The 23,757-nt window shown below is 39.8% G+C and overlaps 1 protein-coding gene across 2 annotated transcripts in view; it reads left to right on the top strand.

The window, feature by feature from the left end:
• The window catches only part of vstm2a (V-set and transmembrane domain containing 2A), a 103,101-nt gene extending 79,584 nt beyond the window's left edge, over nucleotides 1-23,517 (top strand). For both annotated transcript variants that reach the window (XM_034862199.1, XM_034862200.1), the window contains one exon: nucleotides 22,608-23,517. In XM_034862199.1, the coding sequence (XP_034718090.1) occupies nucleotides 22,608-22,681 (74 nt within the window). In that variant the 3' untranslated portion in view covers nucleotides 22,682-23,517. The remainder of the gene's footprint in view (nucleotides 1-22,607) is intronic.
• The last annotated feature ends 240 nt before the right edge of the window (nucleotides 23,518-23,757 follow it).

Raw genomic sequence — 23,757 nt, 5'->3', positions numbered from 1 at the left:
TTCAAGGAGTCCTTTCTACAAAAAGAGTTAATATGCAGCAGCCAATCTGTAAAAAAAAAAAAAAGAAGAAATATTTCCCTAAAGCTATGTCACATGACACTTAAATGGCCTATGTGTTGTGCACAGAGGGGTCAGTGTCTCTTGTTTGTTGAATGCACCATCAATGTCTCTGTAGGGGACATGATGTACAAGCAATCAGGCAAGCTAAGATAAATTAAGTTAAAGATTTTAAATTAAGTTTAAAATATTCAGTACTTTGCACAATCTTATTGCACAAAGGCCAATTTTGTCTTGTGGGTCTAATGTCTAATGGACATTTTCACTTGTAGCAAAGTGGTCGGTCAGGTCATCAACATGTCCAGGTTTTTAATCAGACATAGGTGGGAACCCTAGCAGTAACCCTGGCTTCCAAAGGCTCAGTCATTGTTGCAGCGGCCGCTTGTTCAATTCGGACCTTTGACCTTTTGCCGCATGTCATTCCCCTCTCTCTCTCCGGTTTCAGATCTTCAGCTGTCCTATATAATATAGTCCTAAATTGGCCCAAAAATAATCTTAAAAAAATATATTGCTTCCATGTCTACATGTTAAAAGTTGTTGAACAGGGGAATTGATAAAGTACCCAACTCTAAATAGACTGCTTTTCTTTATTCATTGTATTTCAGGCAGTCTTTTACCATGTGTTTATCGCGTATGTACATATTGCAATTATGATGACATTAGGATTCATCTGTCAGCTTTAGTGGACAGTAGAGAATGGATACCATTCTTTGGACAGGTATTTAGACATGATGTTCGAGTTCGGGTCGAGCTCAGTCACATCAGCGCAACAAGGCATTGGATGTCTTACATTTAAAACAGCTTAGAATGTAGATGTAGAGATCAGCAACTAAACTACCAGAAACAAAGTGTCCCTGCCCGCAGCGTCTCTGACATTCCAGCAGTAGCAGTGAGTGCAACTTCAGCACTGCTGGCAGGACCATTAAGCAGAGAAGGAGGTCCACAGAACCATGTGTGAATTCTTTGGATTTTGTTCTGTTAGCTTGGGACATTTTTGGTAGGCCTTTTTTAATTTAATTTCAATGGCTATACGATTGGGCCTCTTGTGCCTGCCTGTGTTAACTTGCACTTGTTGCCCCTTGTGCGCTGATGTGCTCATTTATTGACATTTCCAAATGCCTTCCTAAAGTTGCTTAATAAAAGTGTTTTTTTCACACAAACAAACGTACATGTGCCATTAGTATGAGAAAAATATTAGATTTTAACTGTTGGGCTTGGAGATAAATAACTTAATGCCTGTCAGCCTCGGGTCGGGTTTGGTTACTGCTCTGTCGGACGCAGTCTGGGCTCGGGCAGAAAAATGTGGCCCGATCCACACTCTAGTTGACAGTACACCATGATGTCGCACTTCGGTGTTTACTACTGTCTCGTACTGCCAGATCTATCTCCACAGTACTCCGGAGTTAGGTCTGGCTACACATACATATTGGGATACGAGAAAGGGTTGTTTGCATTTCTTTAAACTAATCACAATCGTCTTGGGCAACGGTAAAGGAACTTGTTTTTTTTGGCCCATTTGCCCTCTGCAAAAGACACACCACATATAGTATTAAAGGAAGTTAAGTGTTCACACAATACATTAACATGAGCTATTTAAATTAGCTGGATACATGGTTAAACTTAATTTTCTCTTACCAGTGTATTGTCCACCGAGTGGTCCCAAAATGTCCCAGTGAGAGAGTAAATGCTGTAACAATATTCTTTGTAAATCTTTACAATCATTCTCCGAAAGAACTAGCTTGACCTGCCTTGTTGTACGATCAAATAAAATTTTCATACAAACTTACCATTTTTGGTTAATTTTAAGTAAGAAAAGGTTCAGGCCATATTTTTTTAATAGTCCCATATCAATTAGGAGAGACTTTGTTGCAGATTTGCAACACTTGTATATGCATAATATGACAGGTACAGTCTATGGAGATTAGACTCCTTCGTCGTGAAATAAAAGGGATAGAAAGCCTAAAGATAATCCCCCAAAACGTGACAAGAACTGGTGAATGGATCTCTGAAGTGATTCAGGCTTTGTACTCCCCAAAATAAAAGGAAAATCAATCACGGCAATTAAGGCTGGTATGACATTTTGGCCAACAAACGAAAAGAAAACCAAACTCCTAACCATTTTTGTTCTGTTTTATTGTTATCCTCTTCACAGCGTCCAGGTTTGGTTATTATTATTGGCTTTATTGCAACAAATTACGTCAGCAAAACGTACGGAGTGTAAAACAGAAGTCCCAAAAGTCCAAATCCCAAAAAGGCAAAACAGGGAAAAAAAGGTCCAGGGGAAAACTGGACAAAACATAGGTAGGAGACTCACAGAGCGCACTGGAATAAGCAACGAGACAAGGAACTGGCAGGCGGACAAGCTAGAATGATCTGACAAGAGACAAAGGGAACACAGGGGTTAGGTAGTGGGGAACAGGTGAGACGTCAGGTGAATCACATTAGGGCGGGGCAGGACAATCAGACAGGCACAAAGCAAAGCTAGACAAGACTAGACAAGACAGAAAACCATACTATCAAAATAAAACAGGAAGCAGAACAAACAGACACAGGGGAACACAAGACAGGACCAACAACACAAGACTGGGAAGAAAACCGAAACACAAACACAGGGAAGGCCAAATGGGAAAAATAACCCCAAAAAAACCCCACAAACCACAACAGTACATTGTATATCCATCCATCTTCGTCCGCTTATCCGGTGTAGGGTTGTAGGGGGAGCAGCTTCAGCAGGGGACCCCAAACGTCCCCTTCACTTAATGTGACTTTCCCAAGTCACATTAACCAGCTCTGACCGGGGGATCCCAAGGCCAGTTTGTATGTACAGTATATGTGTATATATACATGTACTGTGTGTGTATATATATATATATATTAGTGCTGTCAAACGATTAAAATGTTTAATAGCGATTAATTGCATTATTGTCATCGTTAACTCGTAATTAATCGCAGTTTTATCTATTCTCAATGTCTCTTGAACTCTTTTTTTTTTTTTTTAAGATTATTTTTTGGGCATTTTAGGCCTTTATTTGATAGGACAGTTGAGGATATGAAAGGGGAGAGAGAGGGGGAGTGACATGCAGCAAAGGGCCGCAGGCTGGATTCGAACCCTGGCCGGCTGCGTCGAGGAGTAATCCTCTATACATGGGCACCCGCTCCACCAACTGAGCTATCTGGGTGCCCTGTCTCTTGAACTCTTATCAACATAGAAAAGTGAATCGGCTTGCTTTGTGCAAATGTTTTTTTCACAAAAAACAATGGTGGCATATACTGTAACCTCCTGTTGTGTTTATTTTCACACTAACATTCTCATTTCCAGCAAATAATCTCTCACACAATGTAACACCGTCAACATCAATTAAAGGGTTAAAAAAATACTTTGACCTTGGGGGGATAATTCACATCAGCTGTGTGCTCGGCCATCAAGTGGTATTTCAGACTGGATGTGCTGCGAGGATAGATCAGTTTACAAGGACAAAACACAAAGATTACTTTGGTCTTGTCAACGGAACATTTGCCTCAACGTTTGTGTTCAATCCATCCATCTTCATCCTCTTATCTGGTGTTGAGTTGGGGGGGCAGCAGCTCCACCCCAAACAGCCCTTTTCCGAGCCACATCAACCAGCTCCAACTGGGGGATCCTGAGGCTCTCCCAGGCAAAGTTGGAGATATAATCTCTCCATTTAGTCCTGGGTCTTCCCCGAAGCCTCCTCCCAGCTGGACGTGCATGGAACACTTCTCTAGGGAGACCGCACAGGAGGCATCCTTACCAGATGCCCGAACCACCTCAACTGGCTCCTTTCGTTGCAAAGGAGCAACGGCTCCACTGCCAGCTCCTCACGGATGACTGAACTTTTCACCTTACCTCTATGGGAGACACCAGCCCCCCTCCTAAGGAGCATTTCGGCGCTTGTATCCTGGGTTTGTATCAGGAGAGACACGTCTGCAGATATGCAAATAAGATTTATTTTACAGTTCAAATAAAACTTACAAAGTCTTTGGTGATTGGATTCTATTGCTCGAAGCTTTTGTATATGTGTATCTATACACATGGATAGAGAAGCATCCAACCCCCAGATGGAATCTAGACACTGGTGGTGGCAACAAAGGAGCCCAAAGACCACACAAAAGGAGGCTCCGGACCGGTCAGCTGGAGTAGATGGCTGGAGGTGGACGTCTTGCCTACAACAACAGCAAAATAACAAGAGAGAAACGATTATTTAGAGCAGAATTGTGACTCTGGGATTGGCCCTTGCAATTTGTGTATGAATCTGATCTGGTTTAGCAGGAAGGTGAACACATCCAACAGCTGATTTGAGTTGGGTAGAACATTGATTAAGAGTGACGTCTTCCTAAAAGGATTTACGCTGAGAGACATTTCGATCGAGAGAGAGTAGTTGCAGATATGCAACAGTTATAAACAGCATGAGAAAATATACATTTATTAGGATAACTGCTGAATTGATTTAGGAGAACATCAATTAATAGTTAGCTCCTCCTGAAAGAATTTCTCCTGAGCTACATTTGTGCAAAATCAACTCTTTAGAATGTGAAAATATAAAATCAGTGATCATGGCAATACACCACTACCAGTTATATGCATCCTAACCATAATTATAGCTTCAGAGATCCCTGGTTTGCAAGGATGTCGGGCGAATGTAAGAAGAGTTGGAAGAGGATGACCAAGTTGTTGTAGGGACATACATGAGAAACAATGATTTGCTGCTGCTGCAGTAACAACCCCTATCTTGAATACAGAGCTGCCAACTTTTCCCAAAACCTTGGAGTGAGATTTGGGGGGGGGGCAAACCCATATTTTGCCGCGTACAAAGCAATTTCTTTGGCCCTTTCAGCATCATTATACTTCAGGGTTTAAATTGGGATTTGTTATATGTGGGGTATGGGGCTCTCCCTAGGGGGGTCAAGGGGTATGCCCCCCCAGGAAAAAAAATTGAAAAATAAACCATTAAATGGCACTTTCTGGAGAGTTTTGGGCAAAAAAAATGGAGAAATCAAGTCTTGCATGATATGTGCAAAACTGTAGGGTTAAGAGCCCTTGTGTTTTTGCAGTATCAACAGGTATTAGGGCATTTAGCATTTACATTATTAACTTCTTATGATATAAGAACTGACCCAGACAATGTGCCACACATAATGAACCACATGAAGAGACAGTAGCATATGTCAGCAACAGCCGAGAAGATTTGGGTCTGTGGGGAACAGGTCCAGGACCCAAAGTTGAATTAATGTTGAGGGATCAACTAAGACCACTGAAATTCTAAAGAATGAGAACCACCGTTTTGCATAAATTCTAATCCTTTAACCTTTGTGCCAAGGGTCAGTAATGTTTGGCCCTCATCCTCTGTGCCCCACTTACTGTATTTACTTAATGGGGAAAATAAAGACTATTTGTTCATTTTATGAAACATTAAATGAATTTACAGTTACATTTAGAGATGAACAGAGGTTATAGAAGCACAATAGTGGCCCAACGTTGTAGTACCGTATATATAGTATAGTATAGCTCAGATCTGCTTCATCAGATTTCTGCTCATGTTTACAACTTTATGCACATTCAAAATATAACTCCTCCCATCCATGTTGTCCGAGATTTGGAGAGTTGTAATATAGTCTGCTGTGCATGTCATTGCTCCGCTGATATGGTGGATCTCATGCAGACGGTCTGACAGACACAGAGGCCCATTTGGGTCTCTGGTCTCTGACAAAGTTTAGAGGAGGCTGTACGATGCGCATCATCGGAGCACTACACGGATGCAACGCGTCACTGCCCACAGCAGAGCGGGTCCACCAGCCGCGCTGCTCACCTCTATAGTTAAAGAGCGAGTGGACACGAAGCGACGGACGGTCTGTAATACTCAGAGCTCATACCTGAATCCGGTGAAATGCACCTGGGATTGCTCATGAAAAAAATGTTTTCAGTTTGCGACTCAAAATTTCCACAGACCGGGAGCGCTCTTGAACCCCCTCACAATCACTGAAAACACAACTAATCGATCACGAGTGGCTCAATAGGTAGATCTACAGATAAACTCATCTTTAAGAAATTTGACCGACCGGGTTGACACTTCAGCGTGAGAAATCGGGGGTGTGGCGTGTGAGCGAGTGAAACCAGTCAAATGCGTGTGTCTCACGGCCAATGCGTGAGAGTTGGCAGCCCTGTGAATAAATGACTTGAAAAATGCTTAAGTGAAATGTTAAATTTGATAAGGACTTGCTTAAGATGAGAGCTAACCAAAGTTTAGACAGCGGTCTCTCCCAGGAGTAAGTATAATTGAGCTGGTATGAGCCTAAACAATAAGTAGTTAACCTTGGATTTAAAAACACAGAAGAGTGCGTCCGCATAGCAAACGAACAGAAGCAGTGTCTCTGCGTTTAGAATGTTCGTGTTGTAAGCAGTACAACTTGAATGAGGCCAGATGTCACGAGTTAGCAGAGTTCAATGTCAGTGATTGACATCACTTAACGCTCTGCAATAGATGAAGAGTATTTTTAACCACGCTGCAAGAAATGGAAAGGTTAAACATGCTTCAAAGAAGAGACAAGTTGAATGTGCTAAATAATGAGGTCTAGTTGACCGTGCAGCAATAACGTCACGCAAAACGTGCTCATGATGACGACGTTGATATGATGATATCCGTAGAGTGCAGCAAATAGGAGAATACCTGTTAAAAAGATGAAACTATGTTAAACGTAAAGCAGAGAAAACCTGTTCAACCTGCTGCAAAAGTGAGTTTGCACTACATTTTATGATAACAATTAACGACCGCTGCTTGCCCTGTAAGATGGAACTACTACCACCATACTTAGGACAGGGATTCCACCAAAAACTAAAAGAAAAACAAGTGCATTAATGTCTTTTTAAATATAGCGCACTAGTAGTAGTCTGATACCAAACTGTTAAGCTGATCCTAGCGTGGTAAGACAGAGAAGCCATCAGCAAGTGATAAGCATGCGAAGGTATCCTTCATAAGTGATTTGAATGTGTCTGGGTAAATACAACAAAATACCAGCCTTTAGTGGGCATCGGCAGAATCTAGTTCAAAATAAATGAAAATCAGACATGCAAGTAGGATCAAAAGTGATTGAATAAGAGATCCCACTACCAATAAGCACCATGCTGAGTTTGGCATGCCCATGAGTCAACGCACTTGATGCACGTCCAACCGCCAAGGTCAGTTATGACGGAAAGTGAATTCACAGCGTAGTGATTAGAAACCCGGGCCATGAATCATTACCAGGGAAGATTCGGAATCACATTTTCACAATATAATGTAATGTAATGCATGCGCGGTAGGCTTAGCGGAAAATAAACAACACGCAGTGTTGCAGGACGAAGATGAAATGCATGATTCTGCAGAAGCAGCACAAATCTGTAGAATCTCAGAATCAAATGAGGACAGTTTACTTTGAGACATCTTTGTAAATAGATTTTGAATAAACATAAAACACAATGAAGACCCCCACAGATGCAGAATGCAGCCTGTTACATATACAGTAAATACACTTGAAAATCCATGCTTTTCTCGCCTGAACTTTTTTTTCTTCAAAAAAGAGTGATACAGCTCCCATATACTTTGGACCTCTGGGATGTACCTGAGGTCATTAAAACTCTAAATTGTTTTGTTCCAAGTGTCAGTGTGATTCTAGGCCTTATTGACACAGAGCTAGAGAGGTTAAAATAGAGAATTTCTATTTCCGTCCAAGTAAAGCATCTGTAAAATGATTTAAAAAACACAACTGTGAACATATCAGGTGGGCTACACACAAAACTAATACTGTAGCCACTTCTCAATTTACTACAGACAATATCCAGAAGAAAAACATTTGTCTGAAATCTGAAATGGCTTATATATGAAGTTATTTTTACAGATATGTCTGTGCACGTCAGAGCGGGACGGTGGCAGTTCGGGTACTGTTGATCAAGGCAACATCCACAGGTACTGCAGTCATGAGTAGGTATTTTGCCGAAATAAAACAGAGCTGCCAGTTTGCTACCATTTGTGCCAGCGTACTGCTGGACAGGAACAAGTGCAGGAGAAAGATTTCCCCTAGGAAAGACATCAGCTGCTACAAACACAACACAGGCCATGAAAAAGTGAAGTGAATTTTTTCTCTTCGCCTGAAATTGACACCTGAGCTAGCAGAGAGTGACAGGTTTAAATCAGGGATGTCATGCTGTGATTTGCTCATAAAATTCATGGCCACTTCTGATTGGTTCAAATAAGAGTGAACGCCTCTAACAGCTGCTCAGTTTAGAAGAGAGAGAAACGTGATTAGGTTTAGTCTTTAGGTATTCCTGAAAGAATTTATGGTGTGCTCCATGGTGTGCTCCATGTGTGGTTTGAGTCCTCAATGACACACATAGGTTGTGTATTGCTCTTCATGTCAACCTTGGTTAATATTAGGCAATTATCATCATTATGATTAAACACTTTGTACGCCCATGCAGCCACTATCACCATCTCCCTAATAGGGTTTTCAGTATAACAATGGCACACTACTGCCACCTTTGTTACTAAGAGAGATTGTTCAGACATGACCAATTTCTTATGGTCATGAAAATAAACAGTCTGCTGTTGTCTTTTTCTGGAAGGGCAGTGACAATAATATCAGTAGAAACCTTGAATACCAAAATACTTGGACTAACTGAACAAACATATGGCTTCTTGTATTTTCATACTGCTTAAAAATACCCAATTGGCTACAATTTATCCATCACGTATAATGCCTCAGATACATGTTTGTAATGTAAGTTTGTGTTTTTGTTGTCCATTTCTCATGTCAGCATAATAGAGAAAATCCGTCTTGGCTCTCATTACCTCTTTGCATTATTTTCATTTCTGACCATCAAACAATGTTAAAACAGTACCTCTCCTCCTCGTCTATAAATGCAAATCATTTTCTTCCTGGTCAGACAGTTCAAACACAAAGTCGGCCCTGCTCTGGGCTCAAATAGCCCTCTGCACCCTGAAGCAAAACATAGAAAGATAGTACTTGCCACTGAATAGAGGTAGAAAATTGAATAATCCCCGGGGCTGCAGAGTCAGAGATTATGAGGCAGCCAAATTATGCTGACAACTGTGTTGCAGTGAGTCCGCTGTGTGGTGTGTCTGACACTGATAAATGCCTCTCAGTGTCTGCTCAGGCAACCTAAGCCACCTTCTCTGAGCGGCACAGAGGTGTTAGGGCTGAGGCAGAGTTCTATTACTGCCGTGCTCAGGTTTGAGGCAGATGAGCAACAATAGGTAAATGGGCTGAGATGAAATTAAACCTAGAAGAGTGCAGATATTTTTCTTTCTACATTGCTGTATCTGTAAACAAGGAGGCACATTCCAGACGGGGGGAACGTGACTGTGGCTGGTGGAGTGTCTGCAGCAACAGCAGCAGCAGCAGGAACAGAGTGGTTTGTTCAGAGCTACCAGTGTGTCAGATGTTGTTAGATTACATATCAGCCATCATTTCTGGCAGTGTTGTTTTCTCAAGGCTCAGAGCTGACCATGGCTGAATGCGAGCAACAATAAAAAAAAGGAAGAATGTCCCCTAAGCCTGACTTGTAAATGTAAATGTGCTGTATTTATATGGCGCTTTTCCAGTCTTAACAACTGCTCAAAGCGCTTTTACATCTACAGGAAACATTCACCATTCACACACATTCATACACTGTGGCCGGGGCTGCCGTACAAGGAGCCACCTGCTCATCAGATAAACATTCACACACATTCACACTCCGATGCGCAGCACCGGGGGCAATTCTGGGTTCAGTCTCTTGCCCAGGGACATTTCGACAATGACTGCAGGGGCAGGGATCAAACCACCAACCTTCCGATTGGCGAGCAACCGCTCTACCACTGAGCCACAGCTTGTACCCCCAGCTCCGAGGCCGGCCTGGTTTCTACATGAAAGAAAAACAAATATGGACTCAGCTTATTGCATAAGCATTCATCCAAACAAAAAATCACTGACCTTGTTTTAAAGAACCACCATATTTTTTCAAACTGCCCCGACTGCATATCTCTAAGGAAAGAACACCAATGAGTCATCACTTCAGTAGGTGGTTAGAAACCGCAGGACTGCTGTTCATGGCTGCATTCATATTGCTCAAGCAGTCGCACGCAATGTCACTGTGTCATTTCGAGTTCATGCGGATGCCTCTATGGGTCCTAACACATTTGTTTTTTGGGGAAAAGACATGGGGGGAAAAGCTCAATTCTGAGCTGAAGATGCACTGAAGCCCTCACAAAAGATAAATGGCTAAATGTCTGCAGTTTAGGTCCAACAGGAACAGACATTACTGTACTGAGCTTCAGGGTTCTCCCTGATGAGATAATTAGCGCAGTTCTTAAAGGTAAGGAGATGTCCTTCACGAGGATCTGGTCTCCCTTAAAGAACATGTATTAAAAAGCAGATTCTCTCAGCAGCGGAGTCGCATAGCTGAGAAAGTTTTATCTTTGCAAAAGGGGGTGGACAGGGAAAGGTAGGAGAGGATGGATTGATTTGTTTCTTCATTTATTTATTTGCTAATGTCAATCTGTATGCATGCAGAGCTGTTTCTGTTGGATGGCATAACGTATTTAGTTTTCTGTTGAGAATCAATAAAGTTTTTGACTAAATGTACTTTGTTACATTCAGCCTCAGGGATTTTAGTAAGTACATGGCAACAGCTGCAAACTGAATGTTGACATAAGCTAAAAAAATTTAAAGAATCAGTATATTTGGTTTATGAAGGAAACAGTGATATAGAAACAGACTGAGATAAGTACAAGTACCCCTTAGCTGGGCCCCCCAATAAGCCCTAATCAGCTGCTTGTTCCTCATGTCATTTATGGCTAGATGGTTTGGAAAGTGGTTGCAGTAATGTCAGCTAAAACACACAAAACTGCTGGTGGGATCCTTCCAAACGTAGTGGATGGTAATTTTGAAGCTTTTGGATTACCCACCAGACTGTGTTACCACATTCACCCTCAGTTGAACGGTCAAGCTGCAAGGTAATGACATCTAGTTGTATTTAACCAATCAGTCAGCCAAAAACCCAGTCATGGCTTAGACAGCCAGACAGTCAGATAGAGAGTTTATCAGTCCACAAGCAAATCAGACAGCAAGTTTCATAACAGAGCCACCAGGCAAGTAAGTAAGCAAGTCTAAGAGACAGTCAGCTAGCCAGTCAGCTGGCCAGGGATCAGCATAGATGGAACTGGCATTAAGCCAGTTTATGCTCCCTGTAGAGGTGCTATGGTGATGCACCTTCCTACCTTATTGATCCTGACTGCCTCGCTGGCCTGGAATTTATTTTCAACATCACCATTTCACTGAGCCAAAAACATTTTGGCAAAATGTAGAGTTATGTTAGGTTAAGTAGGACAAAATGAAGAGTATTCAGTGTGGGTCTAGTCAAACACAGCATGCACCGAGAAAGTCTGAAAAGGTTTCTACTAGCTCAGACAGATACTCTCACTCATTACGGTTACACAGCTAAAGTAGTTTGCAGTCCTGTGGAGGAAAGCCAAAAAAATACATGGAAAAGATGCAATCTCAAAGAGGCATTATGCAGTTATAAACCCTGAGATATCCTATAAAAAGTCAGATGCCTCCAAATCATATCTGACACTGGAAACTTCTACCTTCAGCTTTCACTTCTCTTTGAGCTTCCCTTCTTCAGCTGAATAACCATATAAGAATTCAGGTGTAAATTAATCGGAAATGGCTTGTAGAGACAGAGTGACCTTGTCAACCAAACTGTCATGAATTGTGTGGAGATGCTTGTAGCCACAGTGATGTGGATTGGGTGATAGGTGAAATAATGCATAAAAGGTAGCTTTTTGTGTGTATTAAGCAGTTAATTAATGTTCTTCCTTTGTTGTTTTCTAAAAGTAGCTCAGGAACACATAAGGTACCTTTATCTTGAGTATGCTCACTGGTCAGGTTAATTTTGAAGTGTTTTGAATTTTGTGTGATGTACGTGAGAAAAAATAGCTTAAACTGCTTTTCAGTTGCTTGTGGATAGCTTACATGTATTTTCAGTGCCAAGGAGAGAGCACATGAGACAACCTGACACCAGGTGCATACTAATTGGTAGTAAGGGAGTAAGATGATTTAGTCTCATATGTGTTATATACTTCACATAAAATCAGAGTGTTTTTCAATGTGACTGGCATTGAAGGAAAGAATCCAAATGTCTCATGTAGTTTAAGTAAACTACATGTGATGTGAGGCAAAGCTACCTTGTTAGGTGAAAATTAATGTGCATACAGGTGTTCTCAAACTAACAGAAGTTACTTACAGTAGTACTAATCACTCACTATACAAGGTCAACAGAAGCAGCAGTGGTTTCTGTGACACACAAGCAATTAATCTACTACAAAACTTTTAGCACCCGATAACTGCAATTTGCATCAATAATTCTACTCCTTCCTGGAGTTATAACTCAGTAAAATCTGAACAGACATGATGCACATATTTTTAGATTTAGTGAGACTAACACTGAATAAATGTCCATACTGTCCATTTGGGTAAGAATCATAAATAAAAGACCCTCCATATAACTCCAGTGGATCCCTTCCAGCACAGATACAGAATTGCAATCTCTTGCTAAGGCGTCATTGTGTAAAAAGAGACTCAATGACGCATACTGCAAGGTAAAAAAAGACAGCAGGAAATGAACAATTACCTTGATTTTAGTATGTGTACGTTTTTAGTCCTTTATTAAACGGTACAGCTGAAGACATACAGCAAAGTTCCGCACTGCGTCACATGTTAAGGTGTGTAAAAATAAGGTATTAAGGTTAGTTTCAATAAGTGACAGTTCATTTTTAATGTGGATTTGACATGGAACTCAGTCTCCTGAGTGAAAGTCCTCTGTTTAACCCTTTCAGTAACCCAACCTAGTGCCTTAACTGGATTTGGCATTATTTGTTACCTTACTTTCTCCTTTGTTCCTTCGACAATTTACTTCCATTACGAGAGGTTGAAAATGCAGGTACACAGTGAACACCAATCACAAGCTACAGACAGATTTCTTGTTTCAACTTTGACCTTCCTCACTTGCATACAGTATTCCTGTAGAATTATAACACATTTTTTCCTATTTACTTTTACCTCCAAATTGAGACAAGATAAATCCGGTGGATTAGAAAAAGATTTAGCAATTAGGAAAGAAGAACACATAATTAGGTCATCCATTGTTTTTGGTCTTTTCTCAAATCTTTGCTTTTTTTCATGTAACCTGTGATGAGGGGTCATTAGTAGACATTTTGTAGCTAGAACGGGTACAACCCAAAAATGTTGGGAAGTAGAAGCTTCTTTAAATGCTTTCTGGTGATCTGAACACTTGTTTTCCGAGTTTGACTTCACTATAGCAAACTTGTTTCCCAGGTCTCTGTTACTGCTTTGGTTTTGGCTTTAGTTAATTGTTCAAAAAAACATTTCAAACTTTCTGTTGTGGTGAGTGAGGGAAGGAGGACCCAAAAGCAGAGGAGTAGCAGGCAGGAAGGAGCTTCAAAAAGGCTTTTTTTTTATCAGTCCAACAAAACACCAAAATCCAACCAAAATCCAAAAATCCAAAATCAGGCACAGGGGAAGGCAATACTAAAAGAGGGTAAACTACACAGGGGAAAACTCACAAGGGGATAAAGCTGGTACGACTCAGAGGGAATGTCAGGAACAAGGAAGGAACGTAGACACAACCACATTGACAAGACATAAGGCTCTGGCAAGAGACAAAGGGAACACTGGGGTTAAATACAAGAGGTAACGAGATAACAGGGAACAGAAGAGACATCAGGTGAACCACATTAGGGCAGGGCAGGACAAGCCCAGGACAAACGTAAAGCTGGGCAAGACGAGACAAGAAAGGAAACCATACTATCAAAATAAAACAGGAAGCAGAACAAACAGGGACAGGGGAGCACAAGACCGGACCAACAAAACAAGACTGGGGAGAAAACCGAAACAAAAACACAGGGAAGAACAAATGGGAAAAATAACCCCAAACAAAAACCCCAAACCACAACACTTTCCCAGGGATAGAAGATAAAGTTCTGGACTTATTTATCATTATAAATGCAACAGTGTTTTCACAGCCAGCCAGGCATGATTGAAACTACTGAAAACAAATAGTATTTAACCTTTACCTTGAAGATAAGGTTTAGTCTCCTCCTTAGTTTAAAACCGTAGTTTATTCCATTCCATTGCGCCAGTGTACACCAGAAAACACAAAAAGACAGGCAAGAAAAAGAAGGCATTTGGTTTCCTGAATTGTCAATCAACTTGTCAGATTTTACAAAGTAAAGTACAAAAAGTTATCTTCACCCATCATTGTTTTAAATAGGAAAATTGTCAACTTTACTATACTGGCTTTGCTATTATGGCTTCTTCATCCTTTGTGGAATAATTGGAAAAATAGTTAGGCCCACTGTCAAAATGCTGTTTGTCTGTCTGCACGTCAACACATTCTTCTGAAACAACAACAAGAACATCAGAAGACAAATAAAAATGCAGACCTCCTAAATAGAGTTGGGGGTCTGAATGGATTTCAGAGCACCTCACTCTATGAATTTTCAGGTGGAAACATTGTGTTTACACTATATATTAGTTATTTGGACTGGATGTTTCAGCTACACTCAAGTTATTCTTTGCCTCTTAAAATCATATTTGCATTCTCCTTCTTCTCTTTTAATGCTATCTAAGACAACCAAACTGAAAAATTACTTTGCAAATACCAACAAAAGCAATAAAACCCACTGCACAGCCAATCAATAATGTATGAACAACAATCTCATTTCTGTGGACAGGTTGGCTCAGTTGGTAGAGCAGCTGCATATATACTGGGAGGTTTATACCTTCACGCAGAGGTCCAGGGTTCAAGTCTGCCCTGTGATTACATCCTACATGTCTTCCCCTCTTCTCTCACCTAGCTGTCATGTCAAAATAAGGTTGGAAAATCCCAAGGAATAATCTTTAAAAAAAAGGGAGTGTAGCACTATTTACAGTTGCTTCAATGGGATTTAACAGTACATCTGTAGGATGTCAGAACTGACAGCAAAGAATTGACCCATCAAAGCTGTGCAGCGTGCGGTCACCTATCATGTTGTACCCAGAAGGATGTCATTATGACCATGCAGCCCTTCACTGGTACTGCATTTAGTTGTTGTTTCAGGAAATGATTACTTACTATCCAGGTCCACTGTTCAAAGCTCTGAAGCAGGTGGAGCAGTGGACCCAGCTGCTCCTTCTGTCTGCATGTCAAAAGATCCTCGAGAAAGACACTAAACCCCAAATGTGTTCCCAAGAAGATGGCTAGTGACATAGATAGATAGATAGATAGATAGATAGATGTTTATTGATCCCATGAAAAATGGGAAATTCCAGTGTTACAGCAGCAAAATCAGTCACAAAGCAAAGAATATAAATATAAATGAAATACTAGGAAAAATATACATACGTACAAAATACATGAAATAATAATATGAATAAAGTAAAAGAACAAATATTTGAATATGTACAGGATCGGGAAACAAACAATACAGTACATGGCAGAGTGTTTAAACTCTAAAATAGATGGAATTGTTTTTTAAATGTTAGATCAACCAGTAGTTTGGTTATACAAAAAGACAATATAAATTCTACATCAGTTTTGAACTTCAAAAAAAAGTTTTCCTAAATTTGCGTACTGAACACTTGCAATAATAAATATGGATAAAGAATAAGGTTAGTACTATATGTGAGCAACCCCCAAACAGATACAGCTACATTTATTGCATCAATTTAACCTGACAAAAGTAATTCTTACAGTATGCAGGTTGTGAGATTTCTCTCCATGGCTGTTGGTGTACAGTACCTAAAATGTGTATTGCCCTAAACTTATGTGTCATTTTCAACAAACTAAAGAAAATATATGAACCTTTTGCAAGGGAAAAAAACACAAAAAAAGGGATTAAATCAAGTATTTTAATCGATACTTTAAAATAAAGAAGAGCATGGCCTGTGTATTGTTGAGGCCACATGTTTTAATTTAAATTATTTATGTAAAATTAAATAACAATTACTTGCTAAGTTTAACAGTCGCTTGCAGTTACGGACCATTCAGTGTTTATTTGGAATAGACCACTGGAGGAAAATAGGGGAGGGTCATGTCTTTTTATTCTTTGTTGAGGGGAACGTCACCTAAAGTTTTGTATTCGTGAAAACAGCAACATTTTAAGTGGCTTGTTTGGTGCATATTTTTCCATGTAGCTCTTGGTCTCAGCCACCCATCGCTAGCAGATGGGTCTGACCCAACAAAAATCCCAATATGACAGCCACACGAGTTTGGAGTCACTCACATTCACACGGTCAGCAAGCTATCATACGTGCATTTAAAAAGTTTAAAAAAAACACAGGTTCCAGTTAATCTTATCAATGGATATGTCTGTTAAGTTAAACAATCAGGGAAATAAACGCCTCTTATCCTCGAATCCCCTGATAGAGCTCCAGCCGGCTCACAGCGGGGTCTGACAAGCCGGGCATTAAGCCAACGACCCCAGCAGGCACCCGCCGGCTGTCATGTCAGACTGTGGAGCTTCTGAACTCTGACACAGTCAGACAAAATTTGCAATTAGCCATAAATTTTCAGAAAACGGCATATATTTGAGCTCTAGAAAGTTGATTTATCACATAAAATGTTAGAAGTGAATTTAGGAATCGAATAGCAGCTTTGAACACCAATACAATTTGAATTTCTGATTCCCACGCCAATAGCTCCGCGCCTAGGTCCCGGGGATTTGAAATTGTGCAAACGACAGCCTTTTGCCCCTGAGTGGTAGCATGCAAGCCCCCAAACTGACGCTTGTTTGAGAAATGGAGTTTTGAATAATGTTCAGCTTCGGTAGCTTTACTTATCCTAAACAAAAATGACTGAGGAAGCCAGTTCATGTGTTGAAGTAGTTAATACCCAGTGTACTTTGTTGAATGGTCTCAATGTTTTATTGTTTATAAGTCAAGTCTGTTTTGACTAAAGATGGCAAAACTCCTCTGGCGGCCCCTTAAATAAAAAATGAACAGTCCCTTAGATAACAAAAAGAGGAACCATTAGATGACAAAAAGATATTTAGCTTTCATATTAACCATTTTTATGCAGCTACCCGCCACCAGTGGGCTAATATTTCCTGCCTAGGCTGTGGGGAGGTAGTGCTGGGACCGGGGCTGGAGCCGCCGCCAGATACCTGGCAAAAATGAGTGATGGCTGGCGTTTGCTGGAGACCCTTCACAGCAGTTATGTTTGTCACTTCTGCATTAGACCCCAGCGCCCCTACACTCACATTCCTAATTAAATTGTTTTCTAGCTCGCATAAGAAGCACTTGGCCTCAAATACATTGTAAGCAGCAGAAGTTTTGCCCTAAACTCAGTATGTCAAGCCAAGTATTGCTAATAGTGTTCTTGCACATACCTAAAGAATAAAATCAGTTTTATGTCTGTGGCAAAATCTATAATAGCCTTGAACCAATAACATAAAAGCTGATTGGCTGCAAGACTTTTAAAGTCCTTAAATTTTAATTTTGAAATTTAAGACCCAGCAGAAACCCTGTCACAGATCACATTACAGGATAAGAAACGTTGCCGTTTTTTTCTTTAGAGAAATTGATTTAATGAATACTAAGACTCTTTTTAACTACAGACATTTTTCAATAATTACTCCAGGGGGATTGTTGTCTCTACAGTAGGAACAAGAACGGCAAGTAGCCAAAGCACCCACTGAGCACATCATCCGAAAGATGTCAATTTAACGGCTTTAAAGTGTTTGTGACGTCTTTTTAGACGTATTTTTAATGTTAACTTTTGATGTCCTAATTACATCTTTACCGGGTTCTAAATTAAAGCTTTCATGACGTAAATTCTAACGTGTTTTTAACGTCACTTAAAGGACATTCATACAAGTTTTTATGATGCATTTTTTGGAGTGATTTCAGTTGTACCAAACCAACTGTATTATTTTAATTATTAATGACACCAGAGTTCAACGCTGTCTTACTTAGCTTTATTAAACTGTGCTTTGGTCCTCAAACCTTCCGGTAGGTTATTGTTCCAAAGACGGATGATCACATGGTATACAATAAAACTCACTTGAGTCATATAGTAAAAGCAGCATGCAGAACTACTGCTTTAACATTGTAAATAATAAATGAATACCTAGACCTTTGATGCACCTGTCAATTATTATATATTATTTATATATTAATTATTTAAAACTAGAAATAAATGACCATATCACAAATATATATATATACATACATACATAAATGATCTATTAAGAAGGACAAACAAAATAGTTTGAAATGACAATATTGTTTCCATCTTTAATGGGGTTTTCAGCAAAATCTTAACAGGCTGATAAATAAAACATTTCTAATGGTTAGAGTGACCTGGGAAGTGAACAACAAAAAAATACTCTAGACAATGATAGGAAGGGGGAGAAAGATATAAAGTCCCCTAAACTAGAATAAACATATTGACATGCACCTCTCGAAAAATGTAACTACACGCTGTATAAAACAAAAACTGCCAAAATTCTGTGGCTTTCCACATTTTTGCTCAGATCCTACGGCTCGTGGTGTAACAAGGAGTGTTCTTGCATCCTTCAAGAGCAGGTGTCCGTAATTTCTTAATATTGCCAATAAATAGTTTAAGGAACTTTTTTTTTTTTTTTCTTTGTAGACCATTGTCTTAAGTTCTCTTGTAAAACTGACGGTGTTTGCACTGCATGACCAATCCCAAACATCTACCAGAGCCTCATATTTACATTAGAAGAGCACACTATAATTCTACATAAAAATAAAGTACACAGACACGGTTTTACAGGCAAAACGCAATACAGTCGCTGCTTCCTAAAACAGGAAGGACAGCTGGCAAAAAAGCCAACACTGTAAATGCGTAAATCACAACACTTAATTCATTAATATCACTTCCTCATCAGTCGGGAACAAGATCTGACCATAATTACTCTTGTCCTTTCCATAAATTGTCTTAATTTAGCCTATTGTTTCAGTTGCAACCTTGGTAGTGGTAAGCAATCTGAGACCAAATAAAAAACATTATTAAAATGTGCGCATTGGCAACACACAGCTCAAGAAAACAACCTATATAAAATCCCGTTGGCTAAACTCACTCTGCCAACATTTGAATGTGTTTTTATATTTATTAATTTGGGGCTGCGCAAGAGCAAGCGCACTATATATAGAGGTTTACTCCTAGACGCAGCGGCCTGGGATCGACGCCGACCTACGGCCCTTTGCTGCATATAATTCCCCCTCTCTCCCCCCTTTCATGCCTTCGGCTATTCTATGGAAATAAAGGCCTAAAACTGCCTTAAAAATAATCTTGAAAAAATAAAAATATATTAAATATAAATATTTTCATATATAAATATATAAAAAAGATTTATTAATTTAAGGGTGGAATCACCATCACCAAACCCAATGACTTAGTACTTTTTTCATTGTAAAACACAAATAGCCTATACGTAATTCCCTCCATTAAAATCTTTCATAACAACACCCATCATGGAATGTTAATAGGGTTGTCAGTCTCTAAATGTTTTAACTTTTATGAGCGCACCTCTCTCTCTCTCTCTCTCTCTCTCTCTCTCTCTCTATCTATCTCTATCTCTTCATGCACCGAGGTCCAGCAGCTCTTCTAAGAACAATGACGCTGTTATCAATCGAGTAGTTATTGGCCAGTAGGCGGTGCTTTTACACTGCTTGATCTTTAATCTCCAACATTACATGCTCCTGACCAGGTTAGGTGTTCAGCAAAAGTTACCTTGCTGATTTAACCCAGTAACAAGTAATCCACCGTTGTGATACAGAAAAACCTGGGCCGAACCTGAAGTTACCTTGTTAATGCCACATCTTGCTTGTAGTACAGGCCTCAGGTGTTGTTGGAGCCTGATGCTTTGATGCCCCATTTACACATACATGATTATTTTTGGAAAAATGGAGACAGTTCCCTTTCCTTTGTGCCCTTCGTTTACACGCAAATTGTAAATTTGCCTCTGAAAACGTATTTCTTAAAACTACAGCCAGAGTGGAGATTTTGGAAAACATTTTGTTTTGCATGTTTGCACGTAAACTGTGAAAAACAGGATTCAAGTCAACAGGATTCTGATTGGATAACGTGGGCTCAAGCTTCTCGTTACACTTCCACCTACAGGTTTGGCATTCTCTTGATGGCATATATACACGGGTTTGTGCAAACAACCACTTTTCTGAAAACTGACCGTGTTATTTTTCGAAACGAAGAGGGCTATATGTCACTTTATGAAAATAGCCAGCCATGTGTAAACGTAGCTTGAAAACCTTGTGGGACGTCAGTTCATTGTTATGATTTGATTAATTCAGGTACTGTACATGGTGGTGAATTAAACCTATGAATGTACAGTATGGTAGGTAAGTAATGACAGTAGAACACAGCAGAAAAAATTGCTGGATGATTCCTTACAACTTCCATGTAAAACCAAAGACAGGTATTTTTGTGGAACACAGATAGCGTAGCTTTTCATTTCAACCTTAAAATGTTAAGATATACCTTACGACTACCGAGAAATGGTACAGTTCATTTTCAGAATGGCATTGGATTGCTTGGCAACTGAAGCCAGGAAAACCTGCTTGATGCATCCAAAGAAAAAAGAAATGTCTCAAAATAATTACGAGGTTTTCTGTTTTTTTTAAATCAAATTGTGCCTTTTTAAGATCTTTACTGATTGGACAATTGTAAAAAGCTTAGTATAAGTGAATAAGTGCATGTTTTTCCATGTACAGTATATGTACTGTCTGTATCTGTGTCTTGCTCTGACTCGTAGCTAGAGGCTGATTAATTATTCTCTGTGTGAAGGATGTTTTGGCCCCGAGTGATTGCTGCTCTCTGTGGCACTCCTGTTCTCTAGATCACCCCAAGCCAAATGAGATGTGGTGGGGGGAATACAGGGTCAAAACCCTCCATCCCTGCCCCTCCCTCCTACCATTTCTCCCTTCATTCTCCAATCCCCAGCAGCCCAGACAATCCAGAGCTGGGCATCCAGAGCTTTGTACAAGGTACAAAGTGTCCCCGCGGACAATTTTCTTCTTAGAACCATCCCCCAGCCTGACACAGGAATCTAGTCAATGTCAATATGATTTTGTGAATATTTCATTTTGTATTTCGCAAGTCCTGCCTTGTTTCAAAGGATTACAACTTTGCACTTCTTCTTCCTTTTAAGCTTATCGAATCCTTTCTTTCTCTGTTTCTGCTGATGGAGAGTAAACTATTTTTTGTGCAAAGAATTCTGCTGCATAGAATTCTATAGTTGTCATTGGTCTCTTTGCTCTCATCAGTTCAGGTTGGATATCCCTGAGAAGCAGGGGAATTAAAGTGTAGGCTGAAGAGGCTGTGTTTTACTTTGCGGTTGTTAGTCATGTCAGATGCTCAGTAAACAGTCAGAGCTGCCTGCAGTGGTGATAACAGTTTGTCAGGGCCAAGGCAGCAGTAGCAGCCCATTTTCACAACACATCAAAGGTTGTTTACTTTACTGTTGTAGTTCTAAGTGGTTGTTTGGTGAAGATAGTGGAATTATTTGGGAAGATTTTGAGAATATTAAGTTTAAGTCAACTTGTCAAAAGTAAATTTTAGGCCTTAACAATTTTGTAGGAATGATGTGCCAATTCTGCAATTACATTGAGCTGCCTTGGCAGGATGTATATGCTTGAAGAGATGCGCATGTGTTCAACAGTACAAAAGAGAAACTCATGTAAAACTCATGTAAAACAAAGTCAATAAGTAACTCACCATAAAAGTGTTTAATTATTAAGATGATGGTTTAATGGTTTAATATTGTTTGGCAAAAAAGTAATGGAGATTGTTGAACGCCCTTGCTCACGTTTGTATTTCAGGTGCATTGTTTAGTACATGCAACAGTTAGATAAGATAACATAATTACTATTGGGTTTATTGTTATTGTTTATTGTTATTATTAGAAGCCATATTTGAGCACACACACATTGCCTATCTCAGTGTTAGAGCGGTTGCCTCCCAATTGAAAGGTTGCAGTCCCATGTTGAAGTGTCCTTGGGCAAGACACTGAACCCTGAGTTGCCTCCAATGCTGCGCATCGGAGTGTATATGTGTGTGAGTGTTTATCTGATGAGCAGGTGGCACCTTGTACGGCAGCTTTGGCCACAGTGTATGAATGTGTGTACATGGGCCAATCTTAATGAAACCATATGGTGTAGTATTTGGAATGCAGAGGAGGGTGAAACACAAAGAGACAACCAAATGTCAGATATCAAAACATTTTTTTTATAAAAGTATGAGGGTAAGTGGATGTTTTCAGGTCTCTCTTAAAAAAAGGATTAAAAATAATTTGTGGCAAAGTCTCTGACAACTGACAAATCTTATAACCTCTAGCAACAGAGATACAGAGAGAGAGAGAGAGAGAGAGAGATGTTTCTCTCTTTTTTGCAATGGTTATATCAGAAAATGTAATGTTTATAGTACATTTTTCAATCCTTTGATTTTCTTTTCTCAGGTACAAGAATATCATCCACCTATGGGCTGGCTGTCCTCCTGGCGTGTGGTTTGGTGAGGGATGCGTTGTTATAATTTCAAGAACTGACATGGTTTTCACCCTGATCTGCTCTCTCTCTGTTTGCTCTCAAAGTGAACAAGAAAATTGTATGTTCTATCCCTGCCCCCGCCCTCCCACACACACACACACACACACACACATACACATCCCATGCACACAGCACAGCTGGCCCTCATTTCCCTGCCACTACTGCTCTTGCACCCAACACATTGTTATTAGCCACTGCAAACACCAGTCACTTTAAACCGGTTGGATTATGTTTTGTACAGAAGTCAACTCAACACCATCCGAGATGCAACGCTCAGTGTGAAAACGGACTCTGTATCTTGTTGGAACTCTCATGGACTTTCTTATGGTTTCACTGTTCCAGTTTATGTGTTTATTGCTCAAAAGTGAACAAGAAAAAGGAGTATCTATATTTGTGTAATACATATGATTCTAGATATCTCTGTTTTATTTGAAACACCTAGAATTAATGTATGTGCTGTATACATAGCTGAAACTCACCATATTCACAAAACTGCATCGTAAAGGCATTTTGGCCCTCTCAAAGAAACTATAGAAAAGAAAAGAGATTAAAGTACAAGATAATTTAGAACATTAACCATAAGGTTAAAAGGGGTTAAGATTCTCATTTTTCCAAAGCTCTACTGGCCATCTAAATGATCTAATGTGCATACATTTACATCTTGTTAGTGTCACACACAGGTATGCGTATTGGTCTAATTGGCTTAAAAGAGGGGGACATAAATTATTTGAGCTACATAAGTCAACGCCCTGGAGTTCAGTGTTCGTTGAACAGTACAGAACACTGAATTTAGCTTTATTTTAATGTGCTAACTTGGATGTGGAAGAAAACATTGTCCCTTGTTGTATTAATCTGTATTGCATCCTCCAGTAGGATTAAAAAAGGATATTACATTCTATGAGTCATTGTAAATTCTGATATGTGACTATTGGATAATTAATTTTAATCAAGCTGCACCATTTTCAAATGGCATGCTAGTTGTTGTGCACCTCCTATTTCTCATTATTACAAAGAATGAATGAGTATTTACAGACTTTGGATCATGAGTATTGCTAGTTTTTA

The sequence above is a fragment of the Etheostoma cragini genome, chromosome 22 (genome assembly GCF_013103735.1).
Source record: "Etheostoma cragini isolate CJK2018 chromosome 22, CSU_Ecrag_1.0, whole genome shotgun sequence".
In the NCBI taxonomy this organism is placed as follows: domain Eukaryota; kingdom Metazoa; phylum Chordata; class Actinopteri; order Perciformes; family Percidae; genus Etheostoma; species Etheostoma cragini.
The sequence above is the reverse complement of the archived record's forward strand: the minus strand, read 5'-3'. Positions and strand labels throughout refer to the sequence as shown.